The sequence below is a fragment of the Toxotes jaculatrix genome, chromosome 10 (genome assembly GCF_017976425.1).
Source record: "Toxotes jaculatrix isolate fToxJac2 chromosome 10, fToxJac2.pri, whole genome shotgun sequence".
Classification (NCBI taxonomy): Eukaryota; Metazoa; Chordata; class Actinopteri; family Toxotidae; genus Toxotes; species Toxotes jaculatrix.
The window spans coordinates 14,179,551-14,207,056 of record NC_054403.1 but is presented as its reverse complement, the minus strand read 5'-3'; the positions used below and the strand labels follow the sequence as shown (position 1 = coordinate 14,207,056).

Below are 27,506 nucleotides of genomic sequence, written 5' to 3'. Positions count from 1 at the left end.
AAATTACTCATAAAACTGTTTATCTGTGGCCTGTTTTTAAAGACATCTTCAGTAGAAACAAAATGGGCTCGGGCTGACTCCTACATACAAGGTGTGGAAGTAGGAAAATATTGAGAAACTGGTTTTATTTTATCATGGGATTTGTTGGCAATGGAATAAATGTAGGATATCGCCAGCCTTACCTATCCTTTAAATTTAGTCATTATTTGTGTGCTTCAGCTGTCATTCCTGACCAAAATGATTTGCTTGCGGCTCATTTCTAAGAGAGTCTAAGATTATTTGACCCTCTGTTGCGTCCATATCTTACTCTCTCAATTTCCATTCTGATCCCTTTCCTCTTCTTTCCTTTTTTCTCAACCCTCTTGCCTTTTCTGTTTTTCTCCCCCTCATTTTGTCCCATTCTTCTTTCGTGTTTAATCCCCACTCTCTTTTTTTTCCCTCTCCACTTGTTTAGATTATGGCTGAAAGGAAAAGTGCCAAGGCTGCAGCTGGCAGCTCCTCCCAGACCAGCTCTGATGTACCCCTACAAGGTATACACACACACACACACACACACACACACACACACACACACACACACACATTTTCCCTTTTTCTCTGAGTCTTGTTCTTTTGTAGTTCCCCGTGAGAGAATTGGATTTGTCAGCTGTGTGCTATCTTCCATGCTTTAGTTCCTTGTTTCAGATTGCAGCATTACTCTACATCTGAAATCATGTATGTTTTTTTTTTTTTTAAAATGACCTTATCGCCTCAGGAGCAACTGTGAACATTTTTTAATAGAAAAGATAGCAGTGTTTGGTTCAGTTACACACAGATAATGCTGACTCGAGAACAACCCCCTCGCTCCACAATCACTGAGCTTTATCCTCGCAGCGCTAATTCTATTCACCGTTTCCCATTTCGCTAAGGCCCACCGCTTGTTCCTCTCAGTCCCAAGTAATTATAGGAAGAATGAGAAAAAGCGCCGGCACAATTCATCCTCCGCCGTAACTTCAGCTAGTGTGTATCTGCTGAGCACTGGGGAAAGGAGCTTCGGCATCAGAATATAAAAGAACTGTATCGGCTCTTCACTTACAGAGGCAGTCGACCTCATTAAAACCCAATTAGTGTTTCTTTGAGCCGAGGCCTGGTGCTCCATAGTGCCCATCCCAGCCCCAGGATCAAAGATTATTATTGGTGAAACATCCCTCACATCTTTTAAAGCCATAACTTGCTTGAACTCATAGTCTTTTCATTAAAAAAAAAAAACAGCTGGTACCCATTGAGAGGTGTTTCCCTTCCATTAGCTCTAGAGGTTTTTCATCCAATGGCTTGGCAGTGAATTGAGAACAGTTCTTACTCTTGACTGGATTAGATTTTTTTAGGGTAACTATGGTAACTAAATCTCACTGTGACAGTCAGGTTTTTAAATTGTCACTTTATTATGTTCAATTTGTAATCTACCTGCGTGATATATTTTAATCTGGCCTTTCAATATACAACATTCTTTCAAAGGGAAAAAAGTTTTTTTTTTCATATTTTTTTGGGCATTTTCTACCTTTATGAGGGAGTCAACAGTAGAGTGTCGCCATGAAATTACAGGTGTCGATTGATGAAGTGATCGAGCAAACAGTTCACTTGTCAATATTCTGAAGAGACGTTCTTCATTTCTGCCCTTTTTATTGTGTTTTACTGTATTTTCATAATGTCGCCTTTTAGCGCATTCAAAGATCAATGTTCTTTAAACTGTATAGTTTACCATTTATCCACTTCCAGCGTTTTGCATTGTACCATGTCAGAAATCATCTCAAGCTTGTAAAGTTAAATGTGTGTTGTGTTAATAGCGAGGTCTTGAGGGTAAAAGATGTTAACTCCTGCACTGATTGAGAAGCAGGTGAAGCACCATCTTTGATCATCCTCATTCACTGTGTATGGCAATCTTTACTGCCTACAGGCCATTGTGTAAACATGCACAGCTGGGTTTTCATGCAGAAAATATCCAGCTCTCTGAAATCCTGCAGGCTTGTGTGTGAACATATTTTTCATGCCCTAACCATGTCAGCAGCACCCTAAAATATTAAAATATTCACCAGTGTTTGTTTATTTCTCTGGTTTAAGCCAATTATCATGTGTGGACTCTTTTGGAACTTTGCGTTAGATGTTGGCGTGTGATAAAATTCCCCTTGGGCGATCTGTGTGTGTGTGTTTGTTCAAATGTGTGTTTCTGTGTGTTTTCTCTCCGCAGAGTTTCCCATGCCAAAGACTGAGTTGGTGCAGAAGTTTCATGTGCTGTATCTGGGTATGACATCTGTGTCTCGACCCATAGGTAAAACTGAACCCATGCACACATCATGAGACATGCTGCGTCCTTTAATAAATCTCTCCACACACTGTCTCACTGATCAGACTTCTGTGTTTTGTCCTCAGGTATGGACATCATAAACGGGGCTATAGACAGCCTCCTGTCCTCCACAGGAAAAGAGGACTGGATTCCTGTCATACTCAGTATTGCTGACACCACGGTGGCCGTGATCAAAGAAAAGGCAAGGGACTTTTTGTTGCTATCCTGAGGACTAATAGATAAATAAAAGATGTGTATGTGCCTATGGCTAAGAGAGGCAGATCTAATTGAGCTCTGATTCTCCTCTTTGATGGCTGTGCAGGAGGAGGACGAGGAGGTGCTGGTGGAGTGTCGTGTCCGTTTCTTATCCTTCATGGGCGTGGGGCGGGATGTGCACACATTTGCCTTCATCATGGACAGTGGGAACCAGCACTTCCAGTGTCATGTGTTTTGGTGTGACCCCAACGCAGGCTGTGTGTCTGAGGCTGTGCAGGCAGCATGTGTGGTAAGCACATATTCAATTCTTTCGTTATGAAATGACAATTAAATTATATTATATTGTTGTATATTGTAAAGGTCACTATTCCTAAATGGATTTTGTTACCACTGGACAGGGCCAAGTTTTATGTCTACGGGCTAAGCTAAGCTAATAGGCTGGTGGCAGTAGCTTAATATTCACCATGAATAAGTGTAGTGCCAAACTATTCCTAAATCACCCAGGCAACATACATTTTGCCTTATTTGTCTTCCTTTCAACTCAAAATGTAAAAAAAAAAAAAACTCTACGAACCATCTCTTCTTCCTTAGCTGCGGTATCAGAAGTGTCTGGTGGCACGGCCGCCGTCCCAACGTGCTGGTTCCTCCTCCTCGCCCTCTGCGGACTCGGTGACCCGGCGGGTGACCACCAGCGTGAAACGGAGCGTCCAGTCTCTCATAGACACTCTGAAACCCAAGAAACAGCCGTCAGAACTCCCCCAGCAATGACCGTCACCAGTGACCACAGCACCACCCAGCCGACGCCTGGATGCCACTCACACTATCGCCACGACAACACCTAATCAGTACCAGCCATGGTAACCAATGATGTACATACATGCTAACAAACACCACCGCAGATGAAGGAAAGGAGAGCAATCCTCAAGAATGCCTGATGATTAAAAAAACATAACGTGAAAACTTTCCTGTTTCATGAGGAGGAATGGAAAAGCTGCAGCGTGTTTGCTGCTGTCACTTGGTGTCACTGGTTGAACTTTGGCCTCTGAACGCTACTGTGTCTAAGTGGAAACCACCTGCTGGCCTCACTGGGCCCTACTGTATGTGGATTTCTGGGCTAGATGGATTACTTGATCAAGCACTCTACAGACAGGATATAGGATTACCCCAGAAGAAAAAAAAAAAAATCAAATTTCTATTTACAGACTGGTTTGTGCAACCACTCATTGGTTTACTCTTTTCTTTCATGCTTGGTCCCCTTCTGTAAAATATATTCATCAGCACAGTAAGAGCTCCTGGACTAGATGGCAGAGCTGCTAAGCTGCAGGAGCCTGCCAGGACAGAAAAAGCTGTCATCTTACTGTCAAGGGAATCTGACGGGTGAAGGAGAAATGTAACCAAGACCAGACAGACAAGACCTGTCAACAGCCTCCAGCTGCCCGCCAAATGGCATAAGAAATATTTTGTTCCTTAAAATGTGTGACAAACTTGAAATAGACAAAAACTTAACATCTCCTCTGCAGATGAATGAAGTGATTGTAATAATGAAGTGTATGTAAATGATTGTATGTAGGAAGAGAGAATTCAGGGCACAAATCTTGTAGATATGAGGGAGAGATCAGGTGTTGGTGACAGAAGATGCGACAGATGTGGGTTTTGATTTTGCATGTTTTCTTGATGGGATATGTTTTTTTTTTTTTTTTGTTATGTTGATGGGTTAATAAAGGTCTTGGTAGGAAGAGTGGTGAAAACACAAGAAATAGATGCTCTCAGCACAAGTCATCTCCACTTGACCATGACTGGATTTACACTGGCACAAAAAAATCAAACAAACAAAAACAAAAAACATCAGGCCTATTTCTAACCCCTACCTAAATAAAATCTTACTCTCTGCCCCATTTACAACTACAATTAAGGATTGTCTTTTAATAATTTTTACTTCCCATTCCTTGATGAATGGCTTGTTCAGCAAAAGGAAAGTAACAGTTTTTAATGTATTTTGAAGCTTTAAATTAGTTGCGATTGTAGGTTTTTTTGCATACATTAGAGAAAAAATGAGTTTAAAAGCTCAAGAATGTTACATTGCTTATGTTCAAACTTTACAATTTCCTCAGGAATCTTTATGCACACACCCAAGATTTATCTAGTAGCAAGAAATTCCAGATCCAGACTTTGACTTTGGCAGATGTGATGTGCTTGTGGCTATATGAACAGTGGTACACAATAGTGTTTGGCCCTGTCTGGACAGCATAATATAAAATCCTGTGCCGTACAGTAAGGGTTAACTATATTTTCTTTTCCTCAGTAAATCCAGCCAGTCTACTCCCACTCACAAACAAAATATACACACAAAAATATGCACATGCAGCGGGGGAAAAAAGTCTGCTGTCACTGCTATCAAAACCTTTACACTGCTCCTATGGCTCGGGGCCACCACCTGCACTCGACATGAACTCTGTGAATGCAGTCCAATCTAAAGGAAAAACACACACAAAACAAACGAGAGATGCTGTAAATCATTTCAGTTCTGTTCTTCACTCATCTCTACACCATGTAAATGTAATCTGTTGTGACAATAAATGCATTACCAAAAGAAAAGGAGCAGCTTCTTGAATATGTCCTTTAATTTTTCAGGTCACTGGAACCCTATGTAATAGCTATTCATCATGCAGTGACATTGAAATGACATTGGCTCAGCCCCATGAATATGCAGTTTGATTAGATTGTGACTGTGGCAAGGTTCTTCTTTATGGAATGCAAAGACACTATAATAATGACTTTGTAATCATGACAAGTAATAATAGCTCTAGATTTAAGGTGACTTACATCCACATGCTCTATGAAATTTGGCAGTTGAATAACACTGCATACGTTTTGGTATTAGATTAAAACACTACTGACTTTATTTAAGTAAGCATTTGACACAAAAGTTAATACTTCTTTTATATTTGTGGAGGCAGAGGCCGGGACTTCACCATAGTGTCCTTGGAGAGGCCACCACCGGAGCGGGGGTGGGGTGCAGTTTGAGCTGGGGTCCTCCACTTGTAGCTGAAGCTGGGGCCGAATCCTGTTCGGCTGTGCTGGGGTGGGAAGAAGCTGGGGAAGTGGACGGGAGGCAGAACAAGCACCACGGGCTTCAGCACCTCCTGATGAGCTCTACGAGGACGGACAACAGGGGCAGAAGGAGGAAGGACGGGATGCTGAGTGGTGGTGGTGGTAGTGATGATTGGAGTGTTGAATTCAGGGCTGATGCTTTTAGTGGATGTGCTGTTGGAAGAGGAGGAGCTGCCGCTTTCTTGTTTCAAGGAAGAGAAGCGGCTGGACACGGCACTCTTTAGGGCTTGCAAGCGCAGTGCTTTGGATTTTCCTGAAAGACAAAACAATGAGATACAGGTCAGAAGGAGAGGACTGTATTTTTTTTAACTTTTTTTTTTACTACAGAAAGCTCTTAGAAAAGGGGATGAGGAATAATCATACAGGACATCATGTGCTAAACTACTTCTGCTCAAACCAAACGTTATTCTTTACTACTCCTCTTAACGAAAATTTTAAAAGAATAGTTTGACATTATGGAAAAGATAGACTTACTCAAGAGTTAACTGAATAGGTGAGATTCGTGCTACTCTTAGCTGTGTAAATATAAAGCTACAACCAGGACATGGTTACCATAGCTTAGAACAAAGCCTGGAAACAAGGGAAACAGCTGGTCTGTCTCCGTCCAAAGGTAAACAAGAATCAGGTTTTTGTACAGATTTAACAAACAAGATATAACTTTTTAATCAGTGAGCTTGAGAAGTGCTGTGGGCGATGTTTTTCACAACCAGACAAGCTGTTTCCACAGTTTCCAGTCTTTATGCAATTCTAACTGCCTGAAGCTTCACATTCAATGGACAAATGAGAGTGCTATCAGTTTTATCATCTGTGTCTTAGCAAGAAAGCAAATATGTGTAATTACCAAAATGTCAAACTACTCAGCTTTATGTATCCGTTACTAAATAAAAATGACTTAAGATCCAGGACTAAAGTAATCACCTTGTGATGACTGCTGCCTGTTGGTAAATTCCTGATATCCGCACAGTGTAGTACTGTTGCTGCGCTTGGTCTCTTGGGTTTTTAATTGAATACTGGCAGAAAGGTGGGGATGAGAGGAGCGACCATGGGCTGCTTTTTTCATCCTGTTGGTATGTCCGTGGTGCTCTTTTCTGGTTGGCTGGTTGGTGCTGATCCTGTCCAGTATACCTTTGGCATTTGCCCTGGCCAGCACTTCCTGCGGGGCCTCTCTGATGACTGGCTCGGACTGTTGAGAAGTGAGAAAATTTCTAATATTCTAATACTTAGGGAAAAAATGTATTGGCGAAGGAAACTATTACTGCAACTACTCTATAGTGAAGCAGCTGCCAGATAACTTTACTAACCAACACTCCTATTATACTATTGTAAATGAGAAATCTGACTGTATCACACAAAGAAATATGCTCTATCTGCCCAAAATGTTCTGTAATCATATATCTACATTGTTCAAGTACTAAGGAAAATCATATAATCAAAATTTAATGGATTTATGCAGTAAAATTTTTTAATGTACAATTTAAAAAAAATGTAAAAAAGGGGATAATTGTGGAGTCACTGTACACTTTATGTAATATAGGAGAAGAGAGGAGAGAGCCACCATGTCCTTGCTGCTGGCTGCAGGGTCACCTGCTGTCTCAGCACCAGCCCACACAGCAGCCTACTGCTCTCCTCAACGCCTGAATTATTCACAAGCGCAGTGCACACTATGGGGACATGCAGCCTGTGTGGGTTTATGTGTGTATTTTGATTTTAAGTGCTTGCTTGTACTTTAATGCAAATGCGTATGTGGGTCATTCCATGCCAACTCTACCAGAATTCAGAACTTTTCCCCAGTCATGTAAAAGATTGTCTCAAAAAATTAATGTAAAAACATTTACGAAATTCATGGGACCTTCAAAAGTCTATAGCTCTGATCACTTTCTTAGCTATGAATATATGAGCTAAATATAATAATTTTTGCGATTCATATGTGTATTCTAAGCCTAACCAGTCGCTTATTTTTCATTGGATTGGTTTGAAATTTGTACTGAACAAATCCAAGAAGCCCTAAGGATAATTTGCAACATATATTCATATAAATAGTTGTTGCTGAATGTTTTACAGTAATAAAATTGATTAAAAAAAATAAAGCAAAGAAGCTCTAATTTTCAAACATTATCATTTCCACTAGTTTTCACTTTCTTGCAACAAAATGGCAGAAATATTCCATTCAGTGGTTTTACTTCTTAAGTAGATATTTGTACTATGTTGACTTCAAGGTTTTCTGTCTCTGTGTGATCCCTATTGACTCTGTTTTTCTTTGGGTTCAGGAAATTTGCAAGCTACAGCTTGTAATGGTTTTGTTTGTTCCATGTGAATGGACAAAATATTAATCTTAGTTCCTTTGCTCAATACACATATATTCAAAAATTCATGACTAAAAACATTTGAGGTAGAGCTAGAGGATTTGGCAAGACCCCACGAATCTACTAGAATTTCTCACACAAATGTTTTTCAAAAAAATCCATGACATGAACTGGGAGGTCCTAGGTGAGTTGGTATGGACTGAGCCATATGCACTTGTATAAGCTATCTGTAATTCTGTGTACACAGGTACTGTACGTCTGCATACATGAAGTGTGCCTGTGCATACAAGGAGTGTGCATTTTACACATGTGCATGTACCTATGTGTGTTGATACACTCTGTGCACACAGGTAAACATGTTTTAGAAGCAACACTTAAATGCAGTCTTTGGTGGACGCCCTGAACTTCATTGATGCTAACTCATACAGACAGGGGGCGCTGAATTATTCAACAGACACTCTCCCTTGCCTCCCTTTCTTCCCTCCACCCCTGTAAATCTCACTTCTTCTCCATCTCCACTAACCAACTATGCCATATTCTGTAAATCTCTCATTTCCTTCTACACGACCAAACTAATCTGCTACAGCATACCCTGGAGCGGAACCCATTCTGTTTTAATATTTTTATCCAAAATCATTACATCCAATATATCTTGGCAATTTTATCCAAATTTATAAAACTCTTATTAAACAATAAAAAAAACGAAGTAAAAGCAAAAGGTGCAGCATTCTAAATCCCCCTATTAATAATGTCCAAATTCTTCCTTAAGCAAATACGATCTTTTAGTGATAAGTCCACCTGTGATGTGCTCTGCTTACTCTAAAAAACTGGCCAGAAACACATCACTTGAATATCTTTATTGTCCCCAGCTGTTCCTGTATGGAAAGCTCATAAAAAAACTTCACTGTGTGCCACTATGACAGTTGATGTAAGCCACACAGCATTCAAACACTTATATAATTGCTATTTTTATGGCGCTTTTCAGAGTGCCACAATAACTTTTGATTAGCTGAGTTTATTGGAGGTAAGGAGAAAAAAGTATCCTGCTTGAGGTACCATTACAGCAGTTTGATTATCTTTTCATTCCTGTCTGTGGAGGTATAAAACATGATGAATGGCCAGAGAAACAGACACTATAATGCAAGAGAGCTCCATCAGACCTGGTGGGGGTAAGATGGCTTAATAAGCCTGCACTGGCATCATAAGCATAAGGGCAGATTTCATAATGTGAAGGAATATGTTGTAAACGTGGCTATGCTGTGCATTATGAGGATGTGGGGAAGCCCAGTCACACAGATTTGATGAAATTTGCTGAAACACATTTGCTAACCCTCCACATCAACTGCAGTTAGAGCAACGGCCAGTTAGAGCTGGACTTACTGCCTGTAACAGTCTACTGTCTAGTCTAAATAATGAGAGAGAGGGGGAGGGACAGACAGAGACAGAGTGAGGAAGATGAAAGTGGATTGGACAGAAAATTAGTCTGGCTTAAACAGAGGATTGAGAAAGACTTTATGAAGCAATGAAAGCCTTAACTTGACGACACAATAGAATCAAAGACAGAGTGCATCCCAGTTATCAGTGTTCATAAAAGAGTCAGGAAATTAATCAGAGAGCTCCTTTAAGACACTGGCATTTCTAAGTTTGCTACAGTAAATACAAATCCCTCCAAAGACACTCCACTCAAGGCTTTCTGCTGTGTCCACTGTGTCACCTAATTCCTAAAGAACTCCACAGACATATTCACAAACAGAAGTGGACTAGATCTCCATCATTCACCTCTTTATACTTACCTGACTTACCTGATTTCTATTTCTGAAGCTGACCCAGACAGTGTCCTCTTCTATCTTCACATTTTTTTTTCCAATTTCAGCATTCATTCACACTCATCCCACTACCTTCTCCTACATCTCACACTTAATTTCTTGTTGCTGATTAGCCTCAGCCAGGACATCTGCGTGGGTGACCCAACATTCTCATTTCTTCTAGCAGTCTGACCTCTTTCCTTTTCTACTTTTTTTCTGTCTCAAGGATTTGTTCAATTTCCCATCACAGTCTGTGATGCTCATTTTCACCTGATCTCAACACCAGTAACCTGGTTCCCTGCAAATCGTATACCTTCCCATTCAAAGGGCTCTGCTTACACACTTAGACAAACACACTTCAGTTTTGTTTTTGACAAATAGCAGACCACACGGTCTACATGTGTTATTATAACTCCCACGCATGTCTCAAGATTCACCAGTGAAACTTATTTCACCTTGCCTCTGCTGTGTCTGTGTGAATCCATGAGAGAGCCAATTGTATGATGGCTTTTCAGGACTCAGAGGAGACCAGGTGAAGGACAAGAGAGTTTTCTGATCTTGTTCTCAATAAAGACATGAAAGATCAGAATTTTATTTGTGGTATTATTTAAGGCACATTATATTTGTCAATGCTCTTGACTTAGATGAAGATCAGATCACATTTTATGACAAATTAATGCAGAAAACCATGAAATTTCAAAAGGTTCACATCCTTTTTCTTGCCACTGTAAATAAGGTTTCACCTCAGTGGATACTGTATGTATGTGTGTAAGACACCATACTCACATACTGTAACTTCTCTCTGCACGCAGCACTTTAACGACTGAACAAACTGTCAGCCAAATAACAAGCTGGTATCACACTGGTTATAAGTCCTTTGTCAGGTCCAGTGCTAATGTTGGAACATTTCTGTCACTGGAGACCAGACAGCTTGCCAGGGCCGGATGCTAAACGAGCTAAATTTGTCTCTGCTGGTCTTTTTGGCTGCACTGCCTAAAAGCAGCAGCAGCAGCAGCAGCATTAAACTGGTGGTGTTACTTTTTTAAGGATTTGACACTGAGCAATGGTGACTGCTACTCAGTGACGTGAAGTATTTTACACAGGTTACATACATGTGCAGTTCAGAAGGACTGCGTTCCTGCATCACTATTTCTTTTCTGGTCACTTACATACTTGATAAAATATTAATACACTAAATTAACCCTAGATTTCCTGTGATAGATATCTAATGTCATTATAAGTAATATAGTGAACACTGGGGATGTAGATATCCTCCTTTCTTTGCCAGTTCATCAGTGCTAACCACTGCTACGACTCTGTACATTTTCTTTATGTTTTAGTGAAGCTCACCTCTCTGGTGAGAACAGCCAGGAAGCAGCCGTTACTCTGTTCAGAGGGCTCTAGCATGAAGAAGGCATCTGTTTCCTCCGGGCCCTGGGCATTGTCTGGAGAGCTGAATGGGGATGGACTAAGCCTAGATGAAACACATACATACACATACAGAAAAATACATTATATGAAAATGCACATGGGTGCAGTTGTTAAAAAAAAACAACGTAACACAAGACACATTAAGTGAGAAAATACAGTAGGGCTATAACTACTGATTATTTTACTGATTAATCTAAATCTATATTTATTATCTATATTACAGATTTAATTTAATGAACCTATTAATTGTTTAGTCTTAACAATGCCTAATACAAATACATATTCCCAAGGTCATGTCTTTAAATGCTAACAGTCCAAATGAAAAAAAAACAAAACAGAAAAACAGCAACTGTCACATTGGAGAAGGAGAAACCTGAGACATCTTTGACATCTTAATTCTCTGAACTAAATAGTTGTTCAGTTTTCAAAATTTTGTAGATTATGTGTAGATCAACCAATCAATTAATTAATTAATTAATTATTTCAGCTTTAAAATGCACACAAACACCAGTCGTCTAGTTAAAGCCAGTGTGATCCATACCAATAATATTACTTGTGTGTTATTATGCTAGCCTAAGGCGCTGCCAGCACAACAGCGCAGCTTACTGCAGAGAGTAGTCAGCCTTGGTACATTCAAGTCTACAGGAATGGTTGACTTCAACAAGTCTTAAGTTCTTCAAACCGCACAAACACACATAGAAACAAAGAAAACCTTTTGAAAAACTAGAAAGTATGTCTATGGGAAGGCAAGCTGTCTTAAAACTTTTTTTTCTCTGCCCTTTTCACAGCATTTAGAGACATAAAATGGCACCTTTGATTATATTTTCACTGAATCTCCTTCAGTTCCTGCCTGAGGTGTGCTGAGACTTTGACAGAAGCCTGTCTGAAAGGAGACAGACAAACAACTCCACAGGCTGACAGACAGCGAGGCAAACAGACAAAGAAAGGCAATGAAAGAGACAGATGCAGAAAGTGCACAGGGGTACAGAGGTACAGAGACCGAGGCTGACCTGAAGTTTGCTTGTTTTGGTTCCCCCTCCTGCTCAGAGCAGGCCTTGGCTTGTTCAAGGGCTCTGCTCACCACCTCCTCATTCTCCTCTGGGTATGAAGAACAGGTAGAGTACAGCACTGCCACAACCTTGGGGACTGTACACAAACATGTTTGAGTGTATAAACATATTGAATTTATATAGACATAATGTAGATGATACTTGATGTGACACATAATATATACAAATGGAGCTGCCTTATTGACATATGACCACACCTCTAAACAACAAACTCATTTCATGTACAATTAAAACCAGAGGAACAGATAAGCACACACACACATTCAGTTATTGAGTATTTCATGACAATTAAATTTGATTATGCAAACTGAGCCATCCTCCTCATCAAGTGCTCCCTTTGAAGAAATGGGTTCTTGAATATTAATTTCTTCATGCTGTTTACGTATGTACGGTGCTTCATTTTATTCAACTGCTGCTGGCTTGTAGATTTGTGAGGCTGTCGCCCGTTTGATTTCCTTCATTTGAGATTTGATTTCTTTCTTGCTCACTAATTATAGCCAGACAGAAACATTTAACACTGAGCTGACAACAAATAAAACCTGCTCAGATGTGGCAAATCGGCTCCAAACAAATGTGATATATCGCTTGTAAGGAAGTGGGATTGAGTTGAGAAGACAGGGGGACTGAGGCATGAGACAGAAACATTTGTCATGCAGGAGTCCTGCTCCACCACACATTCACCTCACAGCTGGGACATTAAGGGCTAAGGACGCCTATGCGTGTTTGTGCAGTTGTCTGTGTGAGCACTGTGTCTAAGCGTGTGCCTGAGCAGAGACACTGAAATGAGACCATCGACTCAACCAAGCCAAAGCACTCAATACACACCCATCATTAATTAACAGTCCTATTAGAAAGTATCTACACTGGCAAAAATGTAGAGAGGGCCGATCGATGACAGTGTGATTAGAGCTGCTGGTTTTCATTGCCCCCAACAGAAAGACTCCACCTGTTTGATGAGCATGACCCAGATCAACACAGAAAGAAGAGCAGAGAACTGAGCAACACAAGACAGACTAAAACTAAGGAGTGTAGTTCATGGACACAGATAAACAAGCCACTGAGTGGAACAGCATAAAATATTATGGAATACAACTGAGCAGAAAAGCTTTCACTGCAGAAAAGAACAGTAACATCTGTATAAAATACAACAGAATATCTATTGCTCTATGTATTGTAGTAGGTCCTCCTGCCAATTTCAGTGCTACAGAATCTATGCGATACAAAGCAAAATTACTAATCAGCTGTTTAAAATATGCGAGGAATCCTGCAGTCGACCGTGGCTGACCGGAGCAGAGCGCCATTAGCATTCCTAATTAAGACTCAGACGATCTCCCAGGGACACCACAGGCTTCAGTCTAATGGCATGTGAGATTAGATAATTAGGAAGTATAAGCTTCATTGTGTCAGAGAAGAGAGAGAGGCTACACTCTCAAGACTGAGTCACATGGTCCATGAGTCTGATTGAGTGTGTGTGTGTGTGTGTGTGTTTGTGTGTATGTGTATGTGTGTCTACATGAGAGCAGGTGGTTCAACACCCACACTTCAAGGCATGATCAATATCTTTCCTCTGCTGGGCTACCAGAGCTTCCAGTTTGCTCCGGGCTATGGAGCCCTGGGATAGGTCCTGGAGCAGGTCTGTGTCTGAGAAAACAGAGAGGCGTTTAAGAAGAGAAGAATCTCAGTTTTATTAACTGTTCTGTTAAACGGTGCGCTGCATGTAAAGTATAGATTATATATAAGAAACTTCCATTCAAATAACATACGCATAAATAGACAGATAAGCTTGATTTGACAGGTTTGTTATAGAGGATTAGGTTGTACAGACTCAGAGGAATGTAGGTGTTGATCAAGAATATTTCTCAAGTCTAAACTTTATGGACATGCTGAATGAACAGATTACTACATACCTCCATTTTCTTGCAGAATGAACGCAATCGGGTTGCTGACTGCAGACATAGAACACTTGGGAGTCAACAGGATAACACGTACATTCTGAAGTCGCTTGTCTCCGCCGTCCAAAGACTGGAAGATCACTGGTATCAGCTCCACATCTGAGTAATGTGCACAGTGTAACCACATATTCAAAAACACACATTTGCACAATGCTTCAAATATATTCCCAATGTCCCACTATATTTCTTTGCCGAAAAATTCCCTGCCTGAAGGCATCTTTTGCAATTATAAAAATGTCAGCTTTGTCACGCACTTAATTGTTTCCCTAATGATTAGCTAGGGTGGTAGCCCTATTAGCAAATACTATTTACATACAGCCAGAAATCTCAGCAGACACTGTGTGGTCTACAGAACAGTGGCCATTTATAAGAGTCTCTTGGTTTTGCTAATAACAAACTGCCATTTTTTTAAACAAACCTTTCTGTGTAAATACCCCAATCTTTGTTGTAATTGGTCACGAAAACCCTGTCAAAATTTGAGCAAAAAAAAAAAATAGCGGACAAGTGGACAAGGCCAACAGGCAATATTCAGTTTGCCCTCCTCTGATTTATTCTAATAAAAAACACATAGCAAGACATAGCTAGCCTGCGGAATCATTAAAACAAAGACAGTTAATAGCTGTTTTATCTGCTTCTATTTCTTCCTGTATATCTTCTTTTATCTTTTATAGAAAGACTCAAGCAGGTTAGCAGGACACTCACAGACACAACCAATCTGTGCTTACTTTTGCAGCCCATGGCAGAGACGGCCTGCTGTAGATCCTCCCTCTGAGCATCTGTACGATCACTGACACAAACATAAACTGTGGGCTGGTTGTTGCTGTTGGCTTTCCGCTTCTCAGCAATTAGGGAGGCAGTGTGGGAGACAGTGAGGCTAGAGAAGCAGCCCACCATGAGAACATCTCCTTCCTCGGGTAACACGGAGCACACGGTATTTGGACCCAGGCTGCAAGACTTATCCTACAGGCACATTCAGGAAAAGCATTAGTTTCATAGAGAGACCAACAGATTTCAATGTAAGACTTTGAGATCCAGGTTTTCAGCGACACTTTGCAAACTAATGAGACAAAACAAAGATAAGAAAAAGAAGGAGGAAGAGTTTCACACTTTGATTCTGGTAAATAGAACTAAGGTGGGAATAGATGAAAGAGGAGAGGGCAGAGAGTTCGGAGCAGCTGTTGAAAAAGTAAGAGGAGGAGATGGAGCCAAAGAGAAATGTGGAAAAGGAATGAGTAACGGTGCAGTCAGATAACAACAGAGATGTCCTTCAATCAGTGGTGTCCTCTCTGGAAACAGTACTGAATGCAGCCCTGTGGAGTCACTGAGATGGGTTGAGTTTCTGTACTTAGTATCCAGATCACAGGGTTTGTCAGGAAAGATAAACCAGGGAGGATGGAGAGAAAGACAAGGACATTTGAAAAGAGTAGAAGAGAGATAGTGTGATGGAGACCCATAAAATGTGAAAGGGAAGAAGTGGAGTAAAGGAGAGGTGATTAATTTGGCGGTAGTGTTGAATATTTGATTGAACTTGGCTGCAAAATCTGATTTAATTGTGTTGTGGTGCTGTGTGCTTCTTACGGTTTGTATGGTAGCTTGACTTTAATGGAGTAGAAATTAAATGATTAAACTGCTCACTCCCTCCCAGAGTAGAGAATTCTTTATGGCTCAGAGTGAAGTATGGCCAGATAGAGGAACTGGTGTGAAATATTTGTATCTTAGCAGACTAATCTTAGTTGGCATAAGGGACCTAAGTCTTATAATCAATTTGAGAAAGTCCATTACCAAAGTGAAATCATAAATATTAAAGAAGATGGATGGGGCCAACCATATTTTAGTTTAAAGAGAAGAGGCTGCCCTTGTTAGAAACCTCCTTTCTCTGTGCAGCTTGTACCTGGATGATGAGTTTGTGGTCGCTAAGGAGCTTGGTGGAATACAGCTGAGCTTTCAGCTGAGCAGGGAACACCAGTATATCCCCACAGTGGGGATCCTGGCAGAAGGTCTGGCCCTCTAGCTGCCCAATCGATTTCACCTCCGAGAAGCCCGCACCCTTCAGCACACTTTGGACCTCATCAAGGCTAGAAGCAAAGAAGAGGAGGACAGAGAAGAGCAGATTAGCAGAAGCCCAAGAGGGGACGGATGAAGGAAGGAAGGATGAGGGAGGGAGGGAAGAAGGTTAGAGTTGGGAGAAAGAGGAAGACTGTCATCATAGATAATAATAGTGTGTAGAATTGCTATGTGGCCTTTTAAAAGACTTTAACAGTAATATGTGCACTAAAGACCATTAAGATACACACTGCTGCACATGCGTGTATGCACACACACAACGCATGCAGACGCACACACGTACACACACACACACACACCACTCTTCCCAACAGGTGACCTTTACAGTCCCAGAGCTTGCTGAGGGTTGTTGCTGATTGAATCTGTCCTCAGCCGCAGGATTTACACCTAACTGAATCAGGCTGACGGGGCATGTGCAGTAACACACATTAGCACACAAACACAGCGACACATAAACACACACACACACACATATACACACGCATAGTCTGGTGGTTTAATTGGATGTCAGCTGGGCACCTGGCCCATAAAACATTGGGCAGCACCCCAAGTTGAAGTTTTGTGTGTAGATGTGGGTGTGTGTGTGTGTGTGTGTAGATGCTTGAACATATTCTGTGTATGCCTATAGTGCATTCCTGTGTTTATGTACAGGTCTGTGTTTACAGATGTACAAGTGAGTCTGTATAGGATCAGCTGACCTGCTCTTCAGTGTGTTGACCCATGTGTAAAGTGGAAGGCTGTTTGATCTCTCCTGCTTCGTCTTCACACTCTCCGGCAGGATACACTCAATGGACAAGAGATCGTGTTTGATCCTGGAGCGGGCCAGGGAGGCTGCCAGCTTGGTTTTACACCTACGTACAGCACATACAAAAGAAAAAGTTTTTTTCACCTCTTCTATATGTCTTTCTCAATTTGTCCTCCCTTTTGTCATTTCAAGTTTGAAATATGTCTTCTTTCTTATCTTGTGGTCTTTGTTATTTTTCTTTCTTTACCTCAGGAGAAAGTTCTCCACATCTTTAACTTCCTGTATGATCTCCTCCTCCCCCTGGTGTTCCCGTGGGATAAACTTCCTGTCCTGGAAGTCATATAGCATGACGGCAACAAGGCCCATCTGATCATCTGGCTAGAGCACAAGAACAAAAGACACAGTTAACTGGTGTCTGTTTTAACAAGAAAACAATGTAAAAAGAGAAACAAGGATAGAGACTTCATGCCTAATTGACAAATACCTAATTTCTTAATAACATGCCTGGGGAGCAAGCTTTTATTTATTGAATGGTTACACTTCAAAAGTCAGTTGCATAATGGCACATATCTAGAATTTAAATGTACATAAAACCATCACAACCTGATATTTGATAATGATGTACTGGAGAAAGCTTTGTTTTGGTTAATTTAGAAACTAAATTATCCAGTCTTCAGAAACAGACACACACGCACGTAGTAGCTCAAGGATGTCCTGCCTTGACCCCACCTCTGCTACTTAATTAAACATAGGAGGATGCCTGAGTCTCTACCTCTCCTCCTCGACAATTATCTCTCTCTCTTCAGCTCTCTACCTCTCTTCCTTCTTCTTTCAATGTTTATAGCTCCCTCTCTCTCTCTCTACACCTTTCAGTCCCTGAGGGTGGGAGGGCACCAGCTGCATTAGTGGCAGATGGTGTTCCACAGCAGCAACAGCTTGCCACATCCTCACTACTGGGCTAATGGGCCGAGAAGCTAGAACACTACACGGGTTTATGTTGCAGCTTAAGAATTAGCCAGTACTTATTATGCATTCCAGAGGCTTTTAATTTAATTTTTGGAAAGGTTGGTTTCTAAGACAGGTTGTGGTACTTTACTTTTCCACTCGCTCTCCCTGGCTCAAGTTCCACTCGCCCTTTACCAAGGTTAAACCTTTAGGTGTGGGAAAATTCCCAGTCATTAACTTGCCTGGCAACAGTGTCCCATGGTGGGAAACTGGCCCACAGTAAACATACCAGCTCTGTTTGTGATTTCAGATCCACGTCTATGATATAAGAAATAAACTTTGTCTCACATTACTTGGACTACTTTTCAATTTTATCACATGGCCAACAGTTGGGTTTGAAAAGAGTGTTCAATTAATCAATGTGGCCAGTGTTTAAATTCATTTAAGTATTATGAATACATACATAATTATTATGAATATAGGGCATTAATATTTAGCACTGATTGTTAGTTGATAATAGTTCAGTTTTAACATTAAACACAAACTCTAAACTATTTTCTGGATGTAAGTGTGTACGAGATGTGATTAAAGTTTCACATGGTTCATTTTTCACAAGGATCAGATCTATTACGTGTAATATGTGCCAGTGTACCTAATATGTTTGCCTCTTCAGATTTTACAGTCACTCGGGCTATTTCCGTCCTCCACAGGATTTAGGCTTCATTTTCTCCCTCTATTGTGATCAAATATGCCTCAGGCTCTTTCAGCAAGTCTATCTCAATCTTCATTTTTCATTCCTCTTTTTTCCCAGTACCCTAAAGTACCCCCCTTTTTCCTGTCCGCCTACTCTCTCTTACCCACCTCTTTCTCCTCTTTCTCAAGGTTGAACTTTATAGATGCCAGCAGTGTAAAAAGGAGGTGAGAGTGAGTTCTAAAGACCGTCTCATTGTGTCTGGCCTTTTATTGTCTCACTAGAGGGATGCAGAGTAACAACCTGCCACCAGCACATAGGGAGACCCATTCATTTCACCCAGGGCCATATTTGACGAGGCTACAGTACGAGTGTATGTATGTGTATGTGGGTTTTGCTCTTCAAACACACATTTGTGTTTATTAATGTGTCTGTAAAGTATATGTTTGCACCCTCACTGAAGTAGACATTGGTTGTCTACAATCTGTACACTCCATGACTGCTCTGTTTTCTGTTTACGCATTCACTACCTCTTGCTTTCATCACTCTCCGGTGCATGTTTTATCACCATCCAGACTGCAAGAAAAGCAGCTAAAGCAACCCTCCTCTTACCACAGCCTCTATTATGTGGAATGTTAAAAGTAGGGCGAGTACATGCCAATCTCCTCCAGAGGATACCTCTTCATTTAAATAGCAGGGTGTTCTACGGCTATTTCCCAGCACAGCAGAAGGTTCACGGCTGTGCTGGGAATCTTTCTTTTACGACTACGCGGCATAGCGTTAGTATCGCTAATAACATTCCGCACACTGGTTCTAGGACAGATGTTGGGTAGACACTGTGCAGAATACACTTAGACCAAACTCACTGTCCCTGGATGGTTACGGCATTTTGATTTCATCACTAATTAATGGGGTGTTTTGTCTGAGAAAAGCAATAAAGGAAAAGACACAGCCAGGCACATTCTGCTACACAGTACCTTTTAGATGTGTTACTCCAAAGGGAGTGATTGTCATTGATTAGGGCAGGGAATATAAAAGACACAAGAAGCTTTGTGAGTTGATGAAAGGACTGTATCAGTGTAATACATCAAGACTACTTTTACTGATTAGAAGTCTTGAGAACAGAACAAAGAGTATGTGGAGTATGAACAGCAGGACATCAGTACCGGAGTAAAGCACTGTCAAAGCATTGGTTGTGAAAGAATTTAGGAAAACAGCATGAACTAAACATAAACAAATGTCTACCCTTTCTCAGCAAACCGAAAGTAATACATGTACCTCTCGCATAATGTTGACATACACCATAGGATTGCTATTTTTTCTTGTCTTAAACTAGTGCTGTATTAAAAGTACTGCTCTTATGGGACTCACTTACCACTGGCTGAGTGAGGTAAAAGCAGCTGTCAATCATAATGTCCTCCAGCAGTTCTTGATCTGTGCAGACACAAAGTAAAACAAGATTAGGTAGAAGGATGGAAATGTAGTAATGGGGATTTCCATTACTAATTATGTGTCTGAGTAATAATGATGCATAATAGTGCCATCTTTTATATCACTGTCTAATTATCCCTCGAAACCAATCCCCACTTTCATTTGGAGCAGTAGATAGAGGCACAAGAAATTACTCCTATCCATTAACTGGTAAAATATATGCTACAAAGGACAAATCCATATCTAACGATGAGGATATGTCTAGAAAAAAGAGAGAAAAGAGATTAAGACAAAGCGAGAGAGGCTCCTAGAGGCACCCCAAATGATCGTGATTTAATTTGAAAAGATAATTCAATTAGATTGGAGAGGGGGGTGTTAATTTTCCATGATTAAATGCTTATTTGGTGCTTAATTAGACTTAATCTGATCCTTCATTTGCCTCATTTCTTCATTTACTGTGTCTGTGGTGAGTGGGTGTGTGAAATCAAAGGACTAATGAACTAATGACATCTGAAATAACAGACAGGCTACATCTAAATATGATCTGTGAGCCATGCATGTATTTCAAGCCACATTTCCGACCAGACTTCACTGTGTGTCTATGACTCTTGTTATTGTCTTTATTTTATTTTATTAAACACCTGTTAATTACATATGATGTGGTGGTGACTTGATGGACAATCTTATTTTAGACTATTATACACAGGACTTATCATTCTATTATGTGTCACATTTTTAGAAATTTCCTCCTTCTGTAGGCTGTACAATTAAACTCTGCTTGACCTTCTTTATCGAATCTGGACAGTCGTCCAAAAAAGGTAACCGTGAACTATAAAGTGGTGAGAGCTTCCCATCAGATATCTATGTGCGGTTTCCAGTGTTTTTTATCCCCGTTTCCTGGCTGTCGTATCATGAAGCCAGCAACTGTCTCGCTAGCCAACAGGACGCTCTAACTCTCTGAAATATACATAAAAACACAAACAGCCTTATCACTTCCATTCCCATCTGTGAACAGAAGGCTCTCCTTTTCAATATGAGGGAGATGGAGAGACAGCAACACTATCCAGGTTATCATGTTAGGATTAAAGAACAGCTGCTTCCAAAGTCCCTCTGCAGGTACGGTGTTTGCTCATTACATATGAGAAATGGGAAAAAGGATGAATTCTCTCATGTGGATGTGTTTTGAGTGAGGTTGGAACACACTTCTTTACACACTTCTGCACAAGAATAAATAAAAGCTGGAAATGAGGTGCATGTGTTTGCGTACGTGTGAAAATTTGAGGTTTTAACATTAATGCATGTGCAATGTGTGTATGCCACATGTGTGGTTCCCTTCTTGGTTAATTCTTCTTGACGGTCACACCTCTTAAACTGCAAAGAATAGGTTAGCCCAGGACAGAGCCCATCCACTGAGACACCATGGAAACCACAGACACTGCTGTTAACTTATCACAACACTGCAAATCATGCCCAGCTGTACTCTAGGCCAAATGCACACTAGGTATATTGTGTGCTGGGCAGGCCAGTCTTGCACATTTGCATCCAAGTACATCTGCATACACACACAAGCAGCTAGGGGCAGAAATAAATGTCTGCACGTAATAGAGCTTATCTTTAATTGCGGAAACAAAGGCATATCATCAGCAGTGCCCTAATTTATAGCTGATGTAGGTCAATAATGTTTACAATAGTGGCCATTACTGCAGAGGGTCTTAAAGATAAGCCCTGAAGAGATAACCACTCACTGCACGTGGTGCAGCACAGACCCCAGAGGGGGCAGTGATGGTTCAGTCTGTAGAGGTCACAGTCTTCCACGTCCTATAAATCACACACAGCAGGTTGAGTAAAACACAGAGAAAATTCAGCTATAAATCACACACAATAGACATCCTCACACAGCAAACACAGTGCCGGTTTTTACTTATGGGAGAAGACAGAAATTCTCAAATCAGAGCTCCTGATTTCAGAGGTTGATATAAACAAGAAATTAGTCCTACACCAGCAGGAGGCACTAGTCATCACAGGACCTGAGTTTGTGTGTTTTGTGGCTTCCATCCAAGTATTATACAATGAACAGTGACTGATGGTGAGTGTAGTCAAACAAATCCTTAGTGAAAGAGCCAGACCTGAATGCAGGCTCCTCTTCTCTTCAGCCAGGTCTTTGTCTCACAGTGTTCTGCATCAGTGCACCAGATTGCACATTAATCTGACAGAGGACCGGCCAAAAAAGTATGTGACATAAGTTATACAATTACCTTTGGACTAAATACCAAAGGTATTTTACATGTTATGCACCTGCACATTTTAATATCTGCTGAGACATACTGGTGCCAGCTGCTCTGATTGTGGTCAAGGACAAAAAAGACAGTTTTCTTCTCTCTAATGCTCTAAGTCTAGCCTTACACAAAGCGGTCCAAAGAACCTTTCTAGTCCCACACAGAGAATACAGCAGCCACAGTCATCTGACAAGGACGTCTGGCAGCCCAGTTGGACAGTATGGACAATGAGACAGAAATACTCAGAGGAGTAGCCAGTGGAAAGAAAGAGAGAAGCAGGAAAGGAGGAGGAGGAGGAGGAGGAGGAGGAGAAGAGGACAGGGCTCTCATGGCCAGCGACAAGGTCAACTATTTTCTACCAGTAAGAATTCATTAAAAAAAAGAGGCTTTACATAGTTTAACATCTGAACCTCAAGCAGTGAGAACATACAATATGACCAATCAACAAGAAATGAAACCTTGACAACATAAACTGCCTCTAGGTCAGTGATCGAGCAGAGAGTCACTCAGACGTGAAAAAAGACTTTTTAAAGAGAAGGGAGAGAAACAGAACAACAGAAACAGAAAAGCCCTGAGGATATAAAAGAGACAGAGGAGTCAGAATAAAATGTAAGAGAAGCAGCAGAGAAGAGAAGGCAAAAAGGACGTGGCTGCTAATATTTGCCATTTGGGTGACTTCAGCCTTGTCTTTGTTTATGAAATGTCACGTCTACACCAGGGTAAACATCATCACCAACTCTCACTCCATATTTTATTAGTGACTGACAATCATAGCAACAGACAAGTATGTGTCCTCAGCCACCGATATGGAGCTTACTGAGTGACTTTTTTGTCTTGAGTAGATAAGAGTTATAATCACAAGATCAATACCAGAGCTCATTGGCATTTTGCTCTGTGCGTTTTTTCGCTGCTGAAGCACTTCTTCCTTAGGTTAACAACTGACCTCAGCTCAATTTTGGATCAGTCACTGCAAGGCAGTGCACGAACAATGTGACCTTGTGTATATGTGTGTATGTGTGTGGCTGCCAGCATGGGTGTGTGTCACAAGCAAATCAATTTCTGCCCCAAAAGTCACGCTGCTCGTAGGGTGAGGAAGAGGAGAGATTAACATTGACTTCCAGGCTGTGTCATTTCATCTGCACCCAATTTCACCGCACAGCAAGTGCGAGAGAATCTAACATGTGACCAAAATATGTATGTGATCGAAGTAAGCCACCAATCATGACTGCATAACAGGAAGAAAGTTTCATGAAAAATTAGCTGCTCTACCTGTGGAACAATGATGTGCTCAGAAATTGTTATACACTGCACTGCACTGCAAACTGACTTAGCCGCGAACACACAGAACAACTACAATTTATTCTATCCATCTGTGCAGTCCATGTTCCATATTTAAAAAAAAAAAGGAAAATAAAAGAAACGTTAATTTGTTTATTATCCTGAAAACTACCCAATGGTCGTTTCTCTGCTCCTCCTTTCTTTAAGTTATCTGTAATGTGTGATCCTACTTACTGAAATTCTACAAATGAACTAATTCCAGAAATGTCACACATGGGAGCTGTAAAGAAGAACTGTACTAACATAGCACTGATAAAACAGAGAAATATTTGTCTTTGAAATAAGCTCTGAACAAAACGGAGATTAAATTTAACAAGTAATGCAGCATACTGTAATTATTCTAGCTCAGGGAGGCCATTTTTCCCTCTAGGAAGAGCTCAAGCTCATGCTCTGTGCAAATTAATTTGTTTTCATGTGCCTACAGTAAAAGCCAACTCCTCATCCTGTTTAGTGCATGCAGGCATCCTGTTGTAGAAAGAAATAAAGGGTGATGGATGAAAACAACGTCCTGGTAATAAGATCTCTAAGTGCTTTCTCATTATCCTTAGCAATCTAGTCAGTTTCATCTGGCAATTCTAGCACTATGACCTACAGCTGTAAAACTAATAAAGGTTACTGCAACAAAATGCCTGGGCTTGTGATGATAGATTAGATGATAGATTCTGAGATGATCTGCATTAATTGTGGAACATGTAGGCCCAAGGCTTATTCAAGTTCAGTGGACGGATAGTGAGAATGAGTAAAATCATTCATGGGTACAAGGGTGTTCCTGCTACCTGACCTCCCCATCCACTAAGAACGCATTAAATCGATTCCAGCCAGCTTCCTGCACTGACAGCCGGCTCACCTCTCCTCCCTTATCACCATGGTGATTACACACCCCTGTGACTTCGGCCACCCAGACCCCACCCTAGCCCCAGATAACAGATTATGGGCCAAATTGATTTGTAGCATCACACAGAATTCCCTGGTCATTCAAGCATTTTTTTTCTCTTCTACCTGCCCTTCATCAATCTACTGTATCTATATCCAATTCTAACTGTCAATTGACTTCCCAGGAGCTATTTATTTTCATTTCAAGTGGCTGTTTGTTTGCCTGGAAGCAAATACATTAATGTACCTGAAATGAATCAAAATAGTGGTTGCTGAACAACCTTTTCTGATGTCCTCACTCCGAAGTCACACACAACGCAAGTGTATAAAGGGTGTGGAGAAAAAGTAATAATGACACAAGGTTCAACAAACCTCAGGCTAGCAGTCACTTACATACTTACATTTAAGCGTATTGAAGGCTAGTTCATAAGCAGCACTTCGCATCTCCTCATCTTTGATTTCAGGTAATGGGATTCCTCTCTCTTTGCCATAATTCACCAACCGGAGGGCAGCAGGCTTCTCCTGGTGGTTATTCTGGAAGATGACTGATGCCAGCAGGTAGACTCTGTCTGGGAAGCCAAACTGACCTCGGCCAGTGGTCTGGATCTGTGGAGGAGCGGCAGGGATGTCAATGTCTGCTGGGTCATCCAGAGGAGTCAAGTCTTTCTTGCTTGCAGTCTGGGAGCCAGCTTTTTTTGTCTTGCATGTGGAAGAGCGACTGGGGCGCCCTCTGATATTTTTATTCTTCACCATCTTCTCAGAGATGTTTTTCCTCTTCGACACCTGAAAACACACCAGAAAATCGTTACTTTGAGGATTTAAACAGTGCATAAATTGCTTATTCACAAGTAAGACACTGAGATAAATTTGCAGTTTGGGGCAAATAAAAATCAAACAGACTTCACTTGACTTTACCCATGTGAGCCAGATTTATAGAGATAATTAACTTAGGTTAAATGAGTTAATAAGTTACTTGTCAATAAATGTGAGTAGCCAAATTAATACACTCAAAGCTAACATTTATAGCTATGGTGTAAAATGGTCAATTTTTACAACTCTGATTTAAACAAGTTCTACTACTGAGTGATGCTACATCTGCATTTAATTTAAGGTTAGCTAACCAGGTGACAGGGCATTTGACCAACACTAATCACTTCGTAAGACAATGTGACCTAATTATTTATTCAATAATGAAACTGTCAGTAATAGTTCAGGCACAAAACAGTTAACTAGTTAAATCTGTTCTGTTCTGAAACAACTGAGGTAACGTTAGCAAAGCTACCTTACTACATTCGATTGATTCGTTAAAGTCAGTTAATGAACCCGAGGCAATGATTTAACCAAGCTAACGTTACTGTTTGTTAGCAGCAGTAAACTTGGAAATGTTTCCGTGTAATTCACCTTACCTTATGAGAGGAGCGTCCTGTTTTCTCTACCAAAAACACTACACTCCTATCAGGGAGTTTTCCTATTTATTTACCGTTGCAGGCATGTAACGCTCATTTTAACAGTACTTACTACTGCTGGTCGTTCTGACTCCGTGACCATGAAAGTTTTAGCCGCTAATAAATATCCCCTTTAGAAATCTGGGTCCGTTATGAGGAGATGGGCGTCTCCACAGATGTTTACTGCTACACCCTGTCTGCTCCTAGTCACCTTATCGTTAATTTATGAAACTGCTTTCAAGCCTTAGGATATCCAGGGTGGCGCCTCCGTTTAAAAACAAACTTTCTAACTTAACATTGTGGAGCGCTTTGGATTAGCGTGCTTCCATCGCCATGGCAACCGCATGCCAGTTTGAAGGTCCTGTTCTTCACGGATCAAGAATTAATCTCCTTAACGCTGGATGTCCTCTGTCTATCTGGACCATTGTGGGCTTGTAAAAGTTTTACAGAGCATTATGTCAAACGAAAGCTAATGACAGCGCCGGTGGACAGTAATACATAAACCTAAATCAGCTGCAGATGGCATACAGCTGCTGGTCCATGAAGGAAGGTTCATGCAAACGCTGGGGGGCATAGCTAGTGCACACCATGGGCCCTGTACACTTAGGTGCAAACACTCCACATTCCTTTCCATAAGATCAATGACCTTAATAAACTACTCCACAAAATAGTGCATTGAAGGCAATATTTCATTCTATTTAGATTTTTCAAATTACTTTCAAAGCCCAATAAAAAAATATAAATTTAAATCTTTTCTTTGTAAAAAAAAAAAAAAAAGAGAGAGAGAAAGAGAATAATTTGCGATTTAAGTATGAAGTACTCAGTACCACTGTAAAGAAAATACAAATAAACAAAATAAAACAGTCCAGTACAAGTACATGTTCAAGTGTATGTCCTGCATTTAAAAAAATATGGAAGAATCACTTGGCAAAAAACACTTTAAGAAAGGTCAACAAAGTCTGAAAAGTAGAAGTGCTCATTATGGAAAAAATGGCTCCTCTTGCAGTATTAAATTCTATCATTGGATTATTAATATAGCAGGTTGAAGTGGAGCTGATTTTAGTTTCTTTATTTACTGCTATCATATGTTTTGTTTGTAAAATCTGAAGCTGCAAAGAAACTAGGAGGTACGGCTGTCAGATAAAAGTGGCTGAGTGCAAAGTACAATATTTCCTTGTGAAATACTGTGAATTACAAATGTAAATTAGCATAAAATGGAAACACACACGTAACTGGTTTCAACATTGTGCTTAAAAAATGGTAAAAGAACTTGGTTCCTTTCCACGACTAGTCAGTCACTGGTGCATTTGTGGTATCATTACAGTGATTTTCCCCTTCTGAGTGTAAATCTAAATCCTGACAGATAATACTTCTCCAAGTGAAATTTTGTAAAGCACTCTGTAATTTTCCTAGCAGTCTTTCCCTCAGTGCCTGAGCTGCTGTGCCTGTCCAAATTACACGGTTTGCACTTCTCTTGGTCTCCCATGGTG

General features: G+C 40.7%; 2 protein-coding genes across 4 annotated transcripts in view; one reads left to right on the top strand and one right to left on the bottom strand.

The window, feature by feature from the left end:
• The window catches only part of LOC121188840 (amyloid-beta A4 precursor protein-binding family B member 2), a 33,823-nt gene extending 28,692 nt beyond the window's left edge, over window positions 1–5,131 (top strand). For all 3 annotated transcript variants that reach the window (XM_041048769.1, XM_041048770.1, XM_041048771.1), the window contains 5 exons: window positions 455–530; window positions 2,225–2,305; window positions 2,407–2,522; window positions 2,643–2,825; window positions 3,128–5,131. In XM_041048769.1, coding sequence (XP_040904703.1) covers window positions 455–530; window positions 2,225–2,305; window positions 2,407–2,522; window positions 2,643–2,825; window positions 3,128–3,304 — 633 coding nt within the window. In that variant the 3' untranslated portion in view covers window positions 3,305–5,131. The remainder of the gene's footprint in view (window positions 1–454; window positions 531–2,224; window positions 2,306–2,406; window positions 2,523–2,642; window positions 2,826–3,127) is intronic.
• A 344-nt stretch (window positions 5,132–5,475) lies between these two features.
• LOC121188593 (putative methyltransferase NSUN7) lies at window positions 5,476–26,090 on the bottom strand. Its single transcript, XM_041048411.1, has 13 exons — window positions 25,978–26,090; window positions 24,973–25,354; window positions 20,029–20,087; window positions 17,265–17,395; window positions 16,971–17,123; window positions 16,100–16,283; window positions 14,934–15,168; window positions 14,164–14,307; window positions 13,796–13,897; window positions 12,197–12,332; window positions 11,106–11,229; window positions 6,566–6,830; window positions 5,476–5,900 (listed from the first exon to the last, which is right to left on the bottom strand). Exons 2-13 carry the CDS (start codon window positions 25,322–25,324, stop codon window positions 5,476–5,478), a joined length of 2,310 nt encoding a protein of 769 aa, XP_040904345.1. The 5' UTR covers window positions 25,325–25,354; window positions 25,978–26,090.
• Window positions 26,091–27,506: the final 1,416 nt, after the last annotated feature.